The 18985-nt window shown below is 54.8% G+C and overlaps 1 protein-coding gene and 1 long non-coding RNA gene across 3 annotated transcripts in view; one reads left to right on the top strand and one right to left on the bottom strand.

Moving 5' to 3' along the window:
- The window catches only part of LOC311613558, a 475229-nt gene that overhangs the window by 17628 nt on the left and 438616 nt on the right, over positions 1 to 18985 (top strand). The window lies entirely within an intron of this gene.
- The window catches only part of PKNOX2 (PBX/knotted 1 homeobox 2), a 226186-nt gene that overhangs the window by 6213 nt on the left and 200988 nt on the right, over positions 1 to 18985 (bottom strand). The window contains exons 7-9 of one of the 2 annotated variants that reach the window (XM_084867567.1): positions 12567 to 12696; positions 12116 to 12213; positions 11365 to 11484 (exon numbers count right to left, since the gene is read on the bottom strand). The exons of the other annotated variant lie outside the window; for it this stretch is intronic. Of the exons in view, the coding sequence (XP_084723693.1) occupies positions 11365 to 11484; positions 12116 to 12213; positions 12567 to 12696 (348 nt within the window). The remainder of the gene's footprint in view (positions 1 to 11364; positions 11485 to 12115; positions 12214 to 12566; positions 12697 to 18985) is intronic. 2 annotated transcript variants of the gene reach the window in all.

The raw sequence follows: 18985 nt of genomic DNA, 5'->3' as shown, positions 1-18985 counted from the left end.
AGGTTACCGCGGGACACAGCCCAGGACGGAGCCTCCACCGTGTTCTCCGCCCGAGCCAGCATCGCCCAGGGCAGGGGTCTTCAAACTTTTTAAAGTGGGGGCCAGATCACGGTCCCTCAGAGAGCTGGAGGGCCGGACTATATGAACTACTAATCCCTACTGTAACACCTTGGCTGCGCTCACTGCCCAAAAAACCTGGCTGGCAGGATCAGACTCCCCTGGGGGCTGCATGTGGCCTGCGGGCCGTAGTTTGAAGACCCCTGGCCCAGGGCCAGCCGCACCCTCTCACCGAACCACGTGGGCGAGGCCTGAGGCCCATGCTGTCGGCTCTACATTGCTCTAGGCCAGTGGTCGGCAAACCGCAGCACGCAAGCCACATGAGTGTTCGAACGCCACTTCTTCAAAATAGACTCCCCCCCAGGCCGAAAACCAACTTCTGCGCCTGGGCCATGAAGTTTCAGTCGCACTGTATGTGCGCGCCGCACGTGGTATTTTGTAGAAGAGCCGCACTCAAGGGGCCAAAGAGCCGCAGTTTGCCGACCACTGCTCTAGGAGGCTCAGAGGCCAACCAGAGGGGGCAGCCGGATGGCGAGGCCCCGGAACATCCCTCGTCTCATCAACAGCAGGAGCCCCCTGGCTCAGAGATGCTACTGGCCGAGCAGCCTTTAGAATGGAGAGAAGCACAAGGAGTGCCGCCTCCTGCAGCCGCCCCCGCTCAGAGCGTCCTTTCCTGGGCTCTGTGCTTACTCCTCTCCCCCCGACCTGAGCACACACAGAAAAGCACAAACAACTCAAACGCGTAGCTTCACGCATCATCACAGACACCCATGTGACCACCACCCAGGCCAAAAAAGAGGGGACTGTCAGCAGCCGGAGCCCCCTTCGCACCCCCGCCCCCACCGTCACTACCCTAAGGTGACCAGACTGGCGGGACAATTCTGATTTTTAACTATTTGTCCCCCGTCCCGTGGCGTTTTAAAAAAGTCCCGATGTTTGGAAAGTTTCTTTTAAATCTTTTGGACTTTTTAAAAACGCAGCGGGACGCGGGACAAATTGTTAAAAATCGGGACTGTCCCGCCAAAAGCGGGACGTCTGGTCACCTTACACTACCCCCAGTGATAACCTGGTTTTTCTGGTACTTCCTTCCTTGCCTTTCTTGTCCATGTTACATCCTGACACATTATGGTTTGGTTTTGGGGCCCTATAAACGAGCCATCTAGCATGTATCTCTGACTCGACAGTGTCAGACGTGAGACTCTTTTTTGGCATTTTTGTGTGACCATAGCTGTCCATTCTCTCTGCCGTCTAGCTTTCCCTTGTAACAATTTCCCATCTTCCCGCGCCCCCCCCTCAACCCCATCCTGTAATCTCAAAGCTGCTCTCCTCCCTCTGGGCGCTGTTTCAACATCCTTCACCCTGAGGCAAGATGGTGCCGCCTTAACCGGCTCCTGACCCTCCCGCCCCTCCTGCTGCCCCTCCCGGGAGCTCCGATCGCCCGCCCTCCTCAGCACCCCCCAGGATGGTGGGTTTAGTGTCTGCCGCCCAGTGAGACAGGCTGCGAGTGTTTGAGAAAAGGGACCGCTCCTTCCTCTCCACCCCCACCTCACCAGCGGGGGAGGGTACGCAGGAGCCTGTCGGGTGTGCCCAGCTCTCGGGCGGAGTCTGGGAGGCAGCGGGGAGAAGCAGGTGAGAACATGGACTGGGGGCCCGCCTGCCGGCTCTGCATCCTGGTCTCTCACCAGCTTGAGGCCGTCGGCTCCTTACTCTTTCCTCTCCTGTCAAATGGGGGGAGAATGGCACCTCCCTCGGGCCGCAGTGAAGATGAAAGGAGGGAGTATTTGGAAGGGGCGCGGGATGCTGCCGGCACACTCTGCGAGTGTTTGTTACATAAATGACAGAAGGTAAGCCTGCCGCTGAGCACGTGGCTCCATCTCCGTAAAGGCCGCAGGTCACTGTCCGTCTCTGCCAAGGGCCCCAGCGGCCCTTCGGCACCTGCAGGAGGGCGCTCCCTTCTGCAGAGGGTGTCCCTTCCTGGTTGCTGGACCGCACCAGCCCCCCTGCACATGATGGGAGTGTTTCCTCCCAGCTGGGTCACATGATGGGGTGTTTCTTTCTAACCTAGGTCACGTGACGGGGGCATTTCCTTCTAACCTGGGTCTCTGGCTTCCCGGGGGTGCTCTGAGGTTGGAAATCTCCCCTGGCCATGTTTTTTTTGGGGGGGTATCTGAGCTGCAGGCTCCCGTGGAGTGTTCTGAGGCTCAATGCAAGCCAGTCTCCCACACCCCTCTTTTCAGCTCAGTTCCATCCAACCCTGCAGCTGACTGGCCTTGGACAACCTGCCCTGGTCTTTGAATGGAGACCCCGGTCTTCTCTCCTCCCCTGGGACTTGCTGCTGCGACACTGGCCGCTGTGGCACACACCCTGGACTGCGGCTGCCCTAGGGCATGCCTTAGCACTCCATCCTTCCTGAGGAGGCGCAGGGCAGCTTCCGGGGTCTGTTCTCCCTACGTCCTGACGTGTCCCAGGCAGAAACACAAGGCCTAATGCCCCCCTCGCACGGACAGAGGAAGGCAGCCAGAGCCCAGTGGGCCTCACCCTGCCTCCAGGTATGCCTCCCACCCTGGTGCCGCGGGGGCCTGAGCTGCTCTATTCGGAGAGGCAGCAGCCACAGCCCAGGCCGAGGCGCCACAGGCTCCCCAGGCTGCACGGAGGAGAAAAAGGGACAGGACACCGACATCTCTCAGCTGGGAGGACGGCTCGGCCCCTTTGGCCAGAAGGAACTGCCGGCCAGTCAGGGACACTGATGACCTGTCAGGAGTAATTAGAATCCAAATGATCCCCCTCCTCCTCGTCCCTCCCAATCCTGAATCCTAGCCCCCCTTCCAGGCGCAGCAGCCCACACCCCAGCTCCTCCACCGAATCCTGTTAACTGCTGTCTCCTGCTGCACACGTCCTGGAGGTCAGAGGGCAGCCCTCCCTCCTCCACCCCCGGGCGGGGTTACTTCCCACCAGACTTTCAGCAGCGCCCCCACAATAAAGAACAGGTGTGCAGGGGTGTCGTCCTTAGCCTCCGTCCCCCCAGGGGTGGCGTGGCGGAGTCTGGGGCACAGATTCCCTGGCCGATGCCCAGCTGCAAGCAGCCTGGATGTGTGCCATCCCAACGGCAGGGGAGCCGGGCTCTGCTGAGGTCATTCACCCTCCACTCTGAAGGCCTGTGAGTTTCTGTTGAACTCAAGCCCGTCTCCCTGCTCATCCAGCCACAGAGCACCGACCCTCTGACGCCCCACTGCCGGCCGCGGCTCGGCTGCTCCCCTCGTAAGAGGCGTTCCACTCCTCACTACGTCCCTAAAGGTTTTGGCTAACTCAGACATACAGAACCCACAGGGTCCTCAGTGAGCTGCCGGACGTGAACTCTCACCGGCTTCTCCGGGCACCTGTGACACAGGGATCATTGTTCCCATCTCACACACACGAGAAAACTGAGCCCAGGGGTTAGAGACTGGCCGCAGGTCACACAAGTGGTAAAGAGCCCAGTTTGCACCCTGTGTCTTTAACCACATTCACCCAGCTCTGCCCCGGCGCCTCCGCCAGGCGCTGTGCTTTAACTCATCACTGATATCCTCTCCACGGTGGGCCTCTTCATCCCCATCTTACTGAAATCAATGGACCCGTTCAAGGTCACATGGCAAATAAAGATAGAGGTGGGTTCAGTCTCAGGTCTGTCTGCCTCCAGAGCCCTAGAGATGGTCGGCAAACTCATAAGTCAACAGAGCCAAATATCAACAGTACAACTGGAATTTCTTTGGAGAGCCAAATCTTTTAAACTTCTTCTAACACCACTTCTTCAAAATAGACTCGCCCAGGCCGTGGTGTTTTGTGGAAGAGCCACACTCAAGGGGCCAAAGAGCCGCATGTGGCTTGCGAGCTGCAGTTTGCCGACCCCGGCCCTCAACCAGCCAGCCTCTTCCACAGACCCATCACCCTTGGCGCCTGGACGCTCCGTCATATGACAAGTTTCCTGTTAATCTGAGCAGACACTCCCCATCCTGACTGCCCTGCTCGGGGCTCAGCTCAGCAAAGGACCTTCTGAAATCTGATGCTCAGCCCTGCACACTACATCCTAGACGTGTCCACAGCACAGATGGTCCACTCCTCTCACCTCTGCAGATTCCTCCACTCCCCAACCTTTGGGCACCCGTGTTTGTATAACTGCACCTGATTTCGGGCTGACCACACAGGTGTATGTGTATAATTTATCCCCTAGTTAAATGGCCATGCCCCCGAGGGCTGAAATCACGTCCCATACCTGGAGCCTTGGTGCTGGTGGGCAGATACGTTATTTAGGATTTAGATCACATTTCCCCATGGCAACACGCTATTTTGAATACAGCTGTTTTCCGGGCTCCCCTCCAAGGCCCGTTGGGTTAGAGATGGCTGTTCTGGTGGAGGGAAGGGCAGACAAGAGATCTGCTTTCAGGGGGCAGAGCCAGGCCTGGGGGCGCTCTGAGATGGGTCAGCACAGACTTTGCCGGCTTCTTTTCTGTGCACACCCCTGCCCCTCTCTCCCCAACCCCCACCCCCGACTGGCCTGTGCTTTCTGACACCAGCATTCTGAGTCGGAGACCTCTGGCTTCTGGACTTCAGTGTCTACTTCCTGGAACTACATTTGTGATGATGCAGACAAAGCTTTTGTCAGATTCTCAGCAAGGTCAGGGGCCTGGGGGACAGGGTAGGGGAGGGGAGGGAGGAGGGGGGTAAAGAACTGCTAGAAACCCTTCCTCTGCCACCCCATTCTGGCTCGTCTTCTCAAAAGGCTCTGCCACCAGTAAAACAGGTCCCAGCCTTCCACGCTGGCTGCTCCCAGGAGGCTGGTCGCAGCTGAGGGGGAGCGGAGAGGCAGCTTTGGATAACTCACACTAAGTGTGAATGACGATGGCCTCCTGGACGCCCGAGGCATCTGCTTGGGAAGGGATTTTACAGTTTTAAACCGATCTCTGAGGGGTGAAACCTCAGACAGCGAGGACGTCAAAGGAAAAGGCAGGAGAGCTATTTTGGATCAAGAATGGTTCAGTCTCCCTAAGCCATTTTCTTGCTTTTTAAGCTTTTCTTCCCCCCCCCCTCCCCCCCCTTCCCAGATTCTCTAGAAGCGTCAGGATTTCTCTCTGCATTTGCCAAGGCAGGGCTGCTGAGGGGTCCCGGAGCGAGACTGGAGGCATTGGACAGAGGCTTTCATACCCTCATCTCACTCTAGCTCCACGACAGCGCTACGGGCTGCAGCCCGAGACCCCATTTTACAGCAGAGGAGACTGAGGCCCAGGCCCCCTGGCAGGTGGACGGGGCAGTGAAACTCAACTCGGGATCCTGTCTCCGGGTACCGGGTCCTCTCCTCCGGCCACACTGTTTTGTTTGTAAGAGACTCGCGGATGGATGCTGTCAGCGGGTCTCCAATGGAGATAAAGATATAATTCCCTTAGAACTTAACCTGTTAACCGAGCGGGACTTACAAATACGTCAAACGTAAACAATATCTGGATCGAGGAGGACATATGCATACGTCCTTGAAATATATGTTGCGCCCTGAAACGGACAGTATATATTTTTTGTAATCTTTATAATTGTAAAATTTATAATTTTTTAATCAGATGTTTCCATTTTTTTTGTTGGTATTCTTTTCCATTTTTGTAATTTTGTATTTTCCTTTGTGCTTTTTATGTAAATAAATGAAAAAATATATATTTCATTTATTTTAATTAAGTATAAATAAAAAAAAATAATAATATGAAATGACGTCCACCGGGCATGACGTACTGACACGTCCTAGTGAAAGAGTATGCGCCCGCTATTCGTTGCGTCATTAACAAGGGAACTCCCCAGTTAACAGGCTAATGCGATGCGAGGCACAGTGAAGGTAGGTGGCGGCCACGTGAAGCCTGTCTGCTGACTGACTGAAGGCGACACCGCGGTGCGGAGGCAGCTGCTAGCTTTCACCTCCTCACCCCTGGGACCAGGAGCCCACGTGCAGGGCCCCGGCTGTACCCCGATTCCCCTCAGGGGTGAGCCCAGCTCCTGGGGCTCTGGCGCTGTGGGCGAGGGAGCTGGGAGTCCGTCAGAGTCCCTAAGCCTGGGACAGGCTCGGAATCCTGGGCAGATCCGAGTGCTCCCTCTGAGCGGCGTTACTCGGAGCCGCTGTCCATCAGCGGATGGGCGGATGAACAAGCCGCCGTCCGTTCAAACCAGAGCGCCCTGGGCAGCGGCACCATGGAATGAGGCACTGATACTTATCACAAGACGAGGGAGCCGTGAAAACATTATGCCGAGGGTCAGGACAGTCACAAAATACCCCAATGATAGGACTCCGTTCACGGGGGATATACGTAACAGGCCGACCCACAGCGACAGGAAGTGTCTGGGGGCTGGGTGGGGAGTGATGCCAACGGTACCGATTTCGCTCAGGGACGAGGAGATATTCTGGGACAGACAGTGGGGACGATGACACAAGCCTGTGAGTGCACTACAGAGCTCTGAAGGATGCAGTGGGAAAGTGTGGGTTTTATGATGTGTGAGTTATATTTCAATAAAAGAACCACACAGGGAAGCCTCCTGGTGCTTTTCCTGCCCTCGGCTCTTGTGATGACAGAGAGCTCAGGGGGGCCTGGGGTTAGGCCCCAGATCAGTGTGGCCCATGGAGAGGCCCCCCCCCCCCGCCCCCAGAAGACGTGGGGTGGACGGCAGCCAGCAGAGCAGACTGTGGCCCTGGCTGGGCGCTGACCGGGCTTGCCAATGTGATGGACGGGAAGGGAGAAGACAGGAAGGGACTACAGGGCAGCCTCGCGGGATCTGGAACTAGGGCCGGGCATATAAAACCCCACGCCTCTCCCAGGACCGGGCTTTGTGCTTCAGCTGAAAGCTGGGGTCCCCTTGTTCCACCTGCCCAGAGCCCAGAGATGCCTGTGTTCCTGGGTCACGGTGGAAGCTGTACAGCCCAGTGGGCAAGAAAGCAGAGCCTTGAGTTACACAGACCTGGGTTCAAATCCTGTGGGGCCTTGGGGCATGTGGTACCTTCCTTGAGACTAGTTGCCTTATTTGTAAAATATGGATAATAGTGGTGCCCACCTTCTGTGGGGCTGGGTGGATTCTGAAATGGTGAAGATGCTAGCAGAGGTCTGGCTCACTGTGGGGGTCATGCAGGGCAGCTCCTTTGATGGGTGGGGGTGGGGGGCTTGCTAGGGCTGGTTCCCCCCCCTTTCCACACAGAATATTCTGTAAAGCTGCTCATGTGTTGGAGCGGGAGGGAGGGGGCTATAACCCAGAAAACAGCCATATTTTGGGTGGAAATCAGCAGAATCACCCAGTAGGGCAGGAGACTGGGATCTGGAGTGGGGGACAGGCCAGAAGCTGGGGAGGAAGTGTAGCCACCCTGCGCCGAGTGGACCCTCTGCCGGGTTTCTCACCCGCTCTGGGTTTCTAGGGAACCACTGCTTCTAGCAGGAGTCTAGCCCAAATGCAAGAGCAAGAAATATCACTGGTGCTTCAGGGACCGGCAGCGCGGCAGCTAACGGATGACACCAGCCTAACAGCAAAAGGCCAGGGCGCAGTCTCCGTCCCCGGAGCCTCCTGTCACCGGGACACATTTCTGTAGCTGCTAATGCCACGGAGCAGTGGCCACGGCAAGAAGCGACACAGGACAAAGGGGGCCAGAGAGTCCCGGCTTCCCCCCGAGGAACAAGACAGCAGGGAACCAGCATCTGCGACGGGTTCTGAGACCCGGCCTCCGGTAGCCACGTTTCAGATGGTACAAGGCCCCGTGTCTGCTGCAGACCAGCAGGGCTTGTGCCCACTCTGCCCTGAATGGTCGAGACACACAGGCTACTTTGCAGGAAGTTCATTGGCGAATTTATCTGCTTATCAGGAAGTCAGCGGTGTTTGTACGAAATTGGCTTGTGCCAGTCACACGTGCTAGTGTAACCATGTAATGTAACCACCCATTCTGCAAATCAATGAAATACAAGTGCAAAAAGGAGTTATTGTTACTAAAGAAACAACAACAACAACAACATACACACACACACACACCAGAAAACCCTAAATAGAATGCTCTGGAAATGCTACACAGTAAGGTGCAGTGAGGCAGATGTTAAAAAACTGGAACACACAATAAAAATCCAGGAAGATCCGGCAGCTAGACTACTTCCCAAATGTCAAAATTCTTATTCCACTTTAAATAAAGATGGAATTTATAGATGATATAGTATAGGAGAGATTCATGCAAGTAAAATGACAAATTTGAATTAGAAAAAGATCTTGGTTCCATATAACATATATGTATGCCTTTTTTAAATAAATAAATAAATGTATATATTTTAAACTAAAGTAAAAATGTGCCTTTTCGGTGGTTCTTTCTTTCTTTAACCAGCGGTCGCCAATGAACCAATTGACCTATATGTGGTCCCGCTGCACCAGAATGAGAACATCCCTTGTGCTGATGTTCTGCCCTCTTCTCCCCTCTTTCCTAAAATGGGGCTGCACCTCCCCAGACCCAGCCTCAGGGCTGTTCTCCAAAGCAACAGATAAAACAGAGACTTAGTGATCAGATGTGTTTGGGGACAGCTCAGGACATCCCTGCCCTGCAAGCACACAGCGCCCCCTGCACACTGAGAAGGAAGAACAAGCTGACTGTAGAACCTACGGTTCCCCACGCTTCTGGGGGGGGGGGGGGGGGGGCAGGACACGTGGGAGGAGTGACATCCACTCCCCGTTCTGGAGCATTTACTACCGAGTCAGAGACCTAAGACACGGAGACTGACACACACACACACACACACACACACACACACATACACACACACACGTCCCCACAGGACAGGCAAGTAGCAGCACTGGTCCCTTTTCTTAGAGTCCCCGGATGGCGAACTCAGCAGGTGTAACAAACAGATCAGACACAGGCCAGCCTCCTGACTCTAATTGATTCACAAAATATGGGGCCTTTGCCTCAAAAACCTGTTCACTGTTCCAGCCAGCTGAGAGAGAACGAGCGTTTGTTAAGTGTGACTCCTCCCCTCCTCCCAAAGGCCCAGCGGTCACTCCCTTGTCCTCTGCCGATGGCCGCCGCGGGGAAGGCATTAACGGGGGAGGACTCTGCCAGGGTTAAGTGCTTTATTAATAGCACCTGCGCTCGTGTGCTCTCTGCGCTGGAGAGGGTCCAGGGGGTGGGAAGGTGTGGGCAGGAAAAGCTTACTCATGCTTTTCAACAAGTCCTCCCACTGTCCCAGGTCCCTGTGGGGGAGCCCCCTGGCTCCTCCTCCCTGTCCACCTTGACCTTCCTCTGCCATCCCATCTGGTGGGAGTGGAAAGAAAAGACCGTGAGCTACAGAGGAGGCTCAGCAGGGAGGGCCGAGAGGGTAGGACATGGGCTGAGGTCAGAGGGGAGGCCCAGCCAGGAGGGACTCAGCAGATGGCCCTCCAGTCTCACGAGCTGCACATGGGGAGTGGCAGGTGGCTGAGGAGGTGCCTACAGCGGGTGATGGGAGTCCCTGAGGGGTGCTGGCCTGGATGCATGGGCTCTGCACGGAAATCACCTTGCAGCCTCCTCTTCCTCCTACACCTGCCTGTTCTCCCCTCAGAAGTGAGTTTGTAGGTATGTTCACATCAGTCTTCAACATGCATGGGGGTGGGAGGAGAGGAAGGAGAGAAGGAAGGGGAGCTGATATCATTAAGCACCACAGTGTGTTAGGGTCTCAGCGATGCATCCACTGCTTCATCATCACCTGCACAGAGGTGGGCGTGGCCAGGTGGCGGTGAGGGCTGAGGCCTAGATCTGAGCTCAGGTTTGGCCCGTGAGCTTCTCCCACACCCTGGACCCTGCAGTCCTACCTCCCACAGCACAAGGCTGCAGACAGTCTCTGGCAGTGTGACACCGGGGCAGGCCGGCCTAGCTCCCCGCCATCTCAGTGAACTCCAGTTCCCGTCAGGGCTGCTCCCGGGAGGCCTGGGCTGGCCCCGGCTCCTGTCCTGGGAGTCGTTCCAACCTTTTCTCACCTGAATTCTCAGCTGTCCACCCCTTCTCTCCAAAGTAGGTTACCATTTGTCCCCTGGGGCTGTTTTCAGACTATATTCCCTCAGCAAACGTCTGGGGGCCCCAAGTCCCTGCGGGTGAGGGGGAAGAGGGATATGTGGGGAGATGCCAAGCCCCAGCCCCACAGTGATCCCCCAGGGCAGTTCTCCTGGCCATGGGGTACACAGCCCCCTCCTGAAGCAGGTCCTTGGGGCCCCACATCTGAGAGCACTGCCAGGCCCAGGCTCATGGCTATGGAGGCCCTCCCACGTCAGTGAAGAACTGTGCCTTGATGGATGGACTGACTGATTCCCATAATCCATTTGATTGAGAAAGCAAATTCCTGACTCGATTCTTCCAACACTTCACAGGCCAAAATATGTCTCTAGTTCTAGTCCCAACTTTGCTGTCTGTCCTGCATCTGTGTGTCTATGTCCTGCCAGGCCACGCTTCCAGGCGGCTGAGAGCGCATCCATGTTCGCAGACTCCATCTCCGCATCCTGGACAGACACAGACGTTCACATATGTGTGCGCACACACTCTCTCACACTCAGCCCAGACGGTCACTGGTCTTTGGCTCTGAGATGGTGCTAGGGGCTAAAGTCATCGAGGTTAATTCCTGACAGTCAACCGAAGTGGCTATTTCAATGAGCCCTACAAGCACACAGCTCCATCTCGGTGCACACAGTGGGCACTTTACAAACACACAGTTAAACCCAAGGCGCTGTCTCCATTTCACGAAAGTGGCCACGAGGCTTATGAAAGCCTTTGCTCTGAATCACAGAGCTGAGCCGGACACGCGAAGAAGCCAGGATCTCGGCCCGTGCCCCTCCAGGGCCTATGGGCTCAACCACGGCCCCCTGCACTGTGCCTCCGCTGGGGCGCCAAGCCGGAGGGGGACACACACCTCAGCTTCCCCAGCAGGGGGGAGTCCGGGACCCAGAATAGCAGAGAATGAACTTTTCCTCCTTAAGAGAAGGGCAGGGTGAGTGGGCTGCCTGGGAGGTGGGTTCTGGACCAGGGAGCTCAGCCCTGGCCCCACAGAATCTCACTCTGTTCACCAAACAGTTCCGAACACTCCCAGTACTTAAGTCAGAATATGTCTGTCCCACACCCTCTGAAGTTGCCCTTTTTCTGAGGCAGCAGTAGCAAGCACTAGGGACAGACTCCCAGCCTGAGTTCTCGTGGGAGCTTCCCTCTGACCTGGGTCCGGAAGATGATACCCAACCAGAGAGCCTCTGTCTGAGGCCACGCCCTCTGTGGACCTGGGGGTGCCGCTGCACCCACACACCCCAGTGTACACACACACTCACCATGAGATGCTGGAAGAGCCAAGAACGCATGATATTGGTGGCGTGCTTGGGCAAGACTCCTCGCTTGTTCTTGGACTTCTTATCCTCATTGTCCAGGAGGGAAGTGAGGTCAAGGTTAACCTTCAGGGCACGTGGAGAAAAAGTCAGCATCAGCAGCCTGGCAGACTGGCAGCTAGGGACCTGTTGCCATGGTGATGATGGCAGGCTCTTGCTGCCAGCCCCCTTCCCAGCTCACTCTAGGGCCCTGGGAGGTCACCTTTCCCTTCACCTCACAGAATGGAGAAGGAGGGAGAGGGATGTGGAGAAGGGGTGGGAGAAGAGACAGAGGAAACCATAAACCATCCGATAGTTAGCCTTTCTGGGAGGGTTTACAGTTTGCCAAGTGACTTCCTGTCTGTTACCATGGTGAGCCCGCACAGCAGCCTGTAGGTTGTGGGGCTGTGCGTACCTGCTGGGCGGACAAGAACTCTGAGGCTCAGAGAGGTCTCCCCGGACCCCTCTGCTCACTGAGCTCCGGATCAGAAACAGGAGCCTTTGATGTAACGGGGAGGCAGCAAAATCGCAGAAATGGATAAAACCTCTCCAGCACCCAGCTTCTTAACTGGAAAGTGGGGGTGATGTTACCTCTCAGGAGAATAATGGGGAGTAAATGAGTAACTTGTGTGAGGTGCCTACCAGGTGGTAAGTGACCTTGGCTGGTTGCCCTCCCCCACACCCATGCAAACGTGCACACACTGGGACACACACTCACCTGTGTGTTCTGGATCTGGATGGCTCCCTGGGGGATTGATTGGGTGACCACCTGACCCTGGGAGGTTACCATGGTAACTGGCTGGTATAAGGCTCCACCTGAGGAGACAACCAGTTTTGTGTCCCCTGTCATGGGGGCACTTTCTGCTCTGGAGGCACTCAGCCCCTGTGGGAAGGGGCAGGATGGGGGCGCGTACTGGGGAAAGGACGATCGCCTTACTTGGCCTCTGAGGGGCTCATGAGACTTTGACCCACATGTGTTCCGAACCATACAGTGAAGTCTTGGTGCTAACCATCTATAAACCACAGAACTCTTTAGCTAACAAACTCAGCGGGGAGCCCCTCTCCCATTTCCAGGGGCACCTGTGCACTGCCCCGCCCCTCACCCCGGCAGGCCCCTTGGGGCCACCTTTCCTCTTCCCAGGAGTGTCCCCACAGACCCGTGCACCAACCTGACACCACTTGTGAGTTGACAGTTGTCATGGCGATGCTGCTCTGCTGGAGCGCTGAGGCTGGGACCACAATCCCCTGGGGGTTATTGGAGACTCCGGACATGGAATTGGGAGAATTCTGCAGGAGGTCCTGGCAGTGAGGGAGGTGTGGTTCGTTGGCAATGTTGCTAAGAGCTTAGATGCCACAGCCCAATTCCTCCTCTCCCCTCCCCTTCCTGCCTCCCCTCCTCCCTCCTTCCTGTTCCCACACCCACACCCGAATTGGAAAGGTAATTCTCCGAGCTTCTAGAAAGAGGGAATAAGAAGACTCAAGATAAAAAACAACCAACCAACCAACAAGTCACCCGGTTAGCCATCCCATTCCCCTGCAAACTTGAGACATAAATGACCGTGAACTCGAGTTCCCCACTTGGCCTCACTATGGAGTCCCCGCCATTGATGCCCGGTTCCAGACCCAGGGATTCTGATCTGCTTGCTCAGGGGTGTGGCCCGGGCTTGGGCTTTAAAAGCTCCCGGGTGGCTCTCCCGTGCAGAGGGCTGGGAAGCAGCATTGAGGCACCAGCCAGCCTTCTCACTGGGTCTGCTCCACGTGCCCCCACACCCTCCAACACACCTCCCGGCGCACCTAAATCCCGGCACTTTCTGCTCAAGTCCACACACAAAGCGGCCTCTGCAGTTTTATCTTTGCATCCTTAGCACCCAGTTCAGTGCCTGGCTCCTGAGAGCTACGTGTTAGAGAATAATAAAAAAAAAACCCAGCCACCCTAGCCCCTTCATTACCCATCTCCTAAGGGCATCTCTTAGGAGCCTCAACCGTATGCACATTTCATGGATTCCTTCCTCTTCCTCAGCCCCACAGACTCCCACTGCAAGCAGGGTCCCTTTCCCCCACGTCACCCTGCCAGCCCCATGTTCCCAGTGGATGATTTTCTCTGCAGTAGGCAAAGCAGCTAAAAAGAACATTTTTTTTTTCCCTCTGACTCCTCATTGCCATTTACCAGACTTGTCAAGGGACTGCGGCCAGAGGGGAAGGAGACGGGGCTGCAGGCTGCACAGGGGCAGCGAGCCCTCCCTGCCTGGGGGCTGGGTTCTGGGGAGTTTGTGAGGGAGGGGTTGGTGAGTGAGAGGTGGGGGAAGATGAGACAGGCAGCGGATGAAGTGTGGCGGAGGGAGCCATGAAGACCTGCCTGGGTCTCAGCCCCTCTGCCCACAGCTCCTCATTGGAAAACAGGGCTTGAGCTGTTAGGGGCAGAAATGTAATCGTGGGGACTAGCTATTAGTTTTAAGAAATAAAATAAGAAATGGTAATCATGCTCTGTTAACCATGATGGCTCTGTTCTGATCAGAGAAAGCACACTCTAACCTGGCTGGGAGTCATGAGCCCTGGGACATGGGAGCTAACATCGGAATGCAGTCCATCCTCCTTTCCCTGAGAACTGCCTGTCATCATGGAAAGATTTACACAATCTAGTCCTGGAGGCACCTGCTCTTTACAACCCCAACCCCCTTTCCCTGTAATCTGGTCCCGGGGTACCCGCCCTCTGAGACCTCCCCCACCCCCAGCCTGCATGATTATCCCGTGCCTACTTCCCCATGCCTGTAATCTCTGTCCTTCTACCCAATATAAGCAGCTGGCTTAGGGGAGAGGCAGAGCCGATTTTGTGGGTGATCTGCTGCTCTCCCACACTGCCGGCATTACTGGAATAAACGCTCATATAGGATTCAACCCCATCTCTGCTTCATTGGCTCAAGTAGTGACAGGCAGCCCTGACCACTTAGTTGTCCGGTTACAGAACCAGCTGCCCACTGGCTGCCAAGCAGCTGGATTCCCTGCTCACAACTGGATTCCTAAGGCATGTGTTGAATGGACTCAAGTAAACCATCAAGAAAAAGAGAAAAGAGCCCTGACTGGTTTGGCTCAGTGGATAGAGCATTGGCCTGAGGACTGAAGGGTCCCAGGTTCGATTCCAGTCAAGGGCATGTACCTTGGTTGCGGGCACATCCCCAGTAGGGGTGTGCAGGAGGCAGCTGATAGATGTTTCTCTTTCATCAATGTTTCTAACTCTTTATCCCTCTCCCTTCCTCTCTAAAATATATATATATATATATATATATATATATATATATATATATATATATATATATATATCTCAATAAAATAAAAATATAAGAAAAAGAAAAAAGAAAAAAAAAAAAAAAGGATCAAATTGGGGAGAAAAGAAGACCCCGCTTCCCAGCTTTTGTTTTAGGACTGACAGAAGCTTGGGCCTCCAGCCTCCAGGGACAGAGTGTGGAAGGGGAGAGACGCGTATTTGGAGGAAACCTTGGCCAATAACTGCCTGCCTGTAGCAGCAGACCCCGGAGGAGTATGGGAGGCCCAGGGGTTGCTTCCCAGACCCTGGCACCAGGGAATCCAGAGCCTCTCAGGAAGGGGTGGTCAGCACTGATGTATGAATCTCACGGGTCAGCCCTTCAGCCCCCCGCCCCCTACTCCCGGGTATCTCCTTCAGAGCTGCGTGTCCACCCTCCGGACTGTGCCTGGCCCAGAGCAGCAGCACCTGGGGAACTGGAGTCACTCCCCCTCCCCCACCCACCAGGGTTGGCAGGGCCTTGGCTCACCTCTGCGGTGACCTTGGAAGGGGAGGGCAGCTCTTGCCCGACCTTCCCCTTTTTGGGACTGAGCACCTCCCAGCCAGGGGGGTGCACTGTTTGAGCAGAACACCTGGCCTCCCCCAGATGCAGTTCAAGTCTAACACCGAGTCTGACTTGCAGAAGCTTAGTTTCTAGAAGGCCTTTAAAAGCCACATATTCCAATAGACAAGGAAGATGGCGGTGTGCTCACCGCCTCCCACAACCACATCAAAATTACAACTAAAATACAGAACCACTGGAAAGCTGCCTGAATGAAGTCCTACAACTAGAGAAGGCAAGAAGAAAGCACACAGAGACCGGTAGGAGGTGCAGGGATGCAGAATGGGCCGGGCCGGCACCCATGGGTGCCGCTTTTTTTTATCAGGAGGGAGATAGTCTCTGAGGCTGGAGGAGCGAGGGGGCCCCAGTCCCACACCAGCCCCCCAGCCCAGGGTCCCAGAGCTGGGAAAAGAAGTCCCTCTGGGCAGTAAGAAGTATGGGCTGTAAAAACCAGTGCGGATTGGGGTTCAGAGGCTGCTGGAGACCCAGCTGCTCCTCTTAAAAGCCGGCACCAGGGTGAGGCTTTGGGGGTCACAGACACATACCAGGAGGAGCTGGACTGTCTGGCATCGGGGCAGGAACTCGGGGGCCGCTTACTCCCAGAAGGAGGTGCTCGCAGGGACTTCATGGTTGTAGGACTGGCAGCCATTTCTGTTTGCTTTGCCCTGGTAATTCCCTGAGACCCCACCCACCTCATCCAATTGAAAACCGTACCCAACCTATGAGCAGCAGCTTTTGCGTCTAACGGACCAATCCCTGCTCAGGCTAAAAATCTCTCAAAACAAGTTGCAGTTGGGTCAGGGAGCTCCAAACGTATCAATTAAAGGCCCAAGACCCATCACCAGCACCGGCCTGCCTTGCTTCACAGCTGGGCCTCAACTGGGCATTTTGTTCATATATTTTTTTTTTAAATCTTTTTGTTCTTAAAGAATACCCTTCAACATTTCATATAATACTGGTTTGGTGGTGATGAACTTCTTTAGCTTTTTCTTGTCTGTGAACCCACACCCAGAGCGCAAAGACAGTGTGGGCACCGCGGCAAAAACAATGGGTCTGGGAACTGGCAAGCCAGGGTCCTTCTGAGGGCTCAGCGCCCCCATTTACAGAACATGTCTGCCCAGTGCTGACATCCAATAACCCTGAAAGCCTGAGTCTCACCCATGTGTCTGCTTCAAGGTTAAGCTCCTCTTAACCATCCCCCCAGCCAACCATTCTCCCAGGATGGTTGCCGAATGATGAAGCTGAAGCAAACTTGGCAGGTGAGTTTAATAGGGGAGGAGGTCCGGCCATGCACTCACCCTAAACTAAGGGACTGTTTTAAAAACGTCATGGGACGTGGGACAAATTGTTAAAAATAGGGACTGTCCCGCCAAAAGCGGGACGTCCGATCACCTTACCCTAAACCTATTTATGATGACTTTTCGATGATCTCTTGTTTGAACTCATCTGCGACATGGCGTTTCTCATTGGGTAAAGATATTGGGGGATTTCAAACATGAAAGTTGTCCCACATTCCTCCACCTCCCCAACCATCCAACTATGTTAGAAAGACACAAAATCAGTAAAATGAATACAAGAGGTGTGCCTTGGGATTCAACCAACACACATTTTACTAGCCAAGGCAAAAGAGTGAGCCTTTCCCATCAGCAAATACTTCATCTGCTTATTCAAACTCTGGCTGTTTCTCTGCCTTTCGGCTTGGCCCGTCTCCATGCCAGCTCACCCTGCCTGGGTAACGAAGGGCAATGTATGTATTGGATCAGACCCTTTTCTTGCCTACCCTCTCCTCCTGCCCTGGGTCTGTGCAGGGAGGTGCTGAGAGGCAGCCAAGTTCTATCAGCAAAGGAGTGGGATGGAGAACGTCAGGGGAGGAGACCTAAGGTGGGGCCAGGCTGGCCACATCTTAACTGGGCAGAAGAAAGCAGCAAAATCTTGGCATCACTGGGGTCCTGGAAAATAATATTCACCCCTTACATTTGTAGATATGAGCTGATTTACAAACCTGTCTGAACACTAGGGTGTGTGTGTGTTTTTTTTTAAAGATCTTAAAATTGATTTTTAAAGAGAGAGGAGAGGAAAGGGGAGAAGGAAAGGGAGAAAGAAACATTGATGTGAGGGCAAACCATTGATTGGCTGCCTCCTGCACAACCCAAGGGATAGAGCCCACAACCCAAGCATGTGCCCTGACTGGAAATCAAACCATACATAACACCCAACCAACTGAGCCACACCAAACATGACTGGCATGTTTTTTTGTTTTTTTGTTGAAATATATATTTTATTGATTTTTTACAGAGAGGAAGGAGAGGGACAGAGAGCTAGAAACATGAGAGAGAAACATCGATCAGCTGCCTCTTGCACACCCCCCACCGGGGATGTGCCCGCAACCAAGGTACGTGCCCCTGACCGGAATTGAACCCGGGACCCTTCAGCCCGCAGACCGATGCTCTACCACTGAGCCAAACTGGTTTCGGCTGACTGGCATGTTTTTAAAGATACAGATTCTCAGGGCCATTGAATCAGAGCCTCAGCAATCTGCCTTTTACTAACCTCCCCCAGGGGATCCCAAAGATCAGATGGGTCTGGAAACTCCCCATTCACCACACACGTGAATAGTAGAGAGCATCCTCTCGTATGCTATTTCATTTCCATCTCACCACTCCCTATGTGGTCAGCCGGGGAGACATTTTTATTGTACATTTGCCCGATTAGGAGTTGAGGTCCAGAAAGTGGAAGTTATTTCCTAGTCAAGCTGCTGTGCCTCGAACCCAGGCATCCCGGCTCTGAGTGTACCCCTGAGGCTCCCACAGAGAGCTGTGCTCTGTGGTCAGCCAGCCAGGCCCCACCCACATTCGCAGTGATGGGCGCATTTAGGCACACAATAAGTCACTTCCCGCCTTTTTTAGCTGAAGTCACTCAGCTAGGGAGTGGCACGGCCATGACTGACAGCTGTCCCAGGAGTCCCAGGGCAGCTTGCAATGGAAGATTCATGTGGGTACACACCTGCCAGTGTGCCCTCATTCCCGCCTCCCTGCTTAGGACGGTCCTGGCCACGGGTGCACCAGGCTTTGAGACTTGACTCGGCAGCTATTTCAGGTTGAATCTGTCTCTATGGAGACGACAGGGCTCCGAGTCTCTGGGAACAGTCTATAGGTCTTTCTGAGGAGGGAGCTGCTGTGGCAGCTGTGGGAGCCCCTGGGGGAGAAACTGTTGGCTAAGCACCCGGTATTATTAGCTTCCCCTCAGCCTCCTCCTGGGGATCATCAGACTCCAATCCGGGTGAGGCTGCTCTCTCTAGATCCGCAAGCACGGCCCCTGAGCTCCCCTAATGAGGCTAGGGGCACTTCCAGCTCGTCTCACGTCTCCGCTGGAAGTGTCCGGACCAGGGGCTGGAGCTGGTTATCCAGCCCAAGGGCTCTCTGTCTTGTCCCCCCCAGGAACATGGCGACATGTTCCCACACGCGGGGAATCCTGGGTACTTCCCCGGCTTCTGTGGTGGGGCCACTCCATTGGATTGGGGAGCCCGCGGCCTCTTACTTCCTAGTAGCAAGGTTTATTTTCCGGAAGGAAATAGGCCAAGAAGCTGAACGCTTTCGTAGTTTTCCGGAGTGATGTCTCAGAGGCCACGGTGATGGCTCAGGAGTCGGAGGGAAGGAACTTTCCCAGGCCTCCCTGTAAGCCTGGCCTCCTGCTCCTACTGTTTCCCGGAGACACAGAGAGGCCTACGG

Source organism: Pipistrellus hanaki (genome assembly GCF_964339955.1).
Source record: "Pipistrellus hanaki genome assembly, chromosome: 19".
NCBI lineage: Eukaryota > Metazoa > Chordata > Mammalia > Chiroptera > Vespertilionidae > Pipistrellus > Pipistrellus hanaki.
The sequence above is the reverse complement of the archived record's forward strand: the minus strand, read 5'-3'. Positions and strand labels throughout refer to the sequence as shown.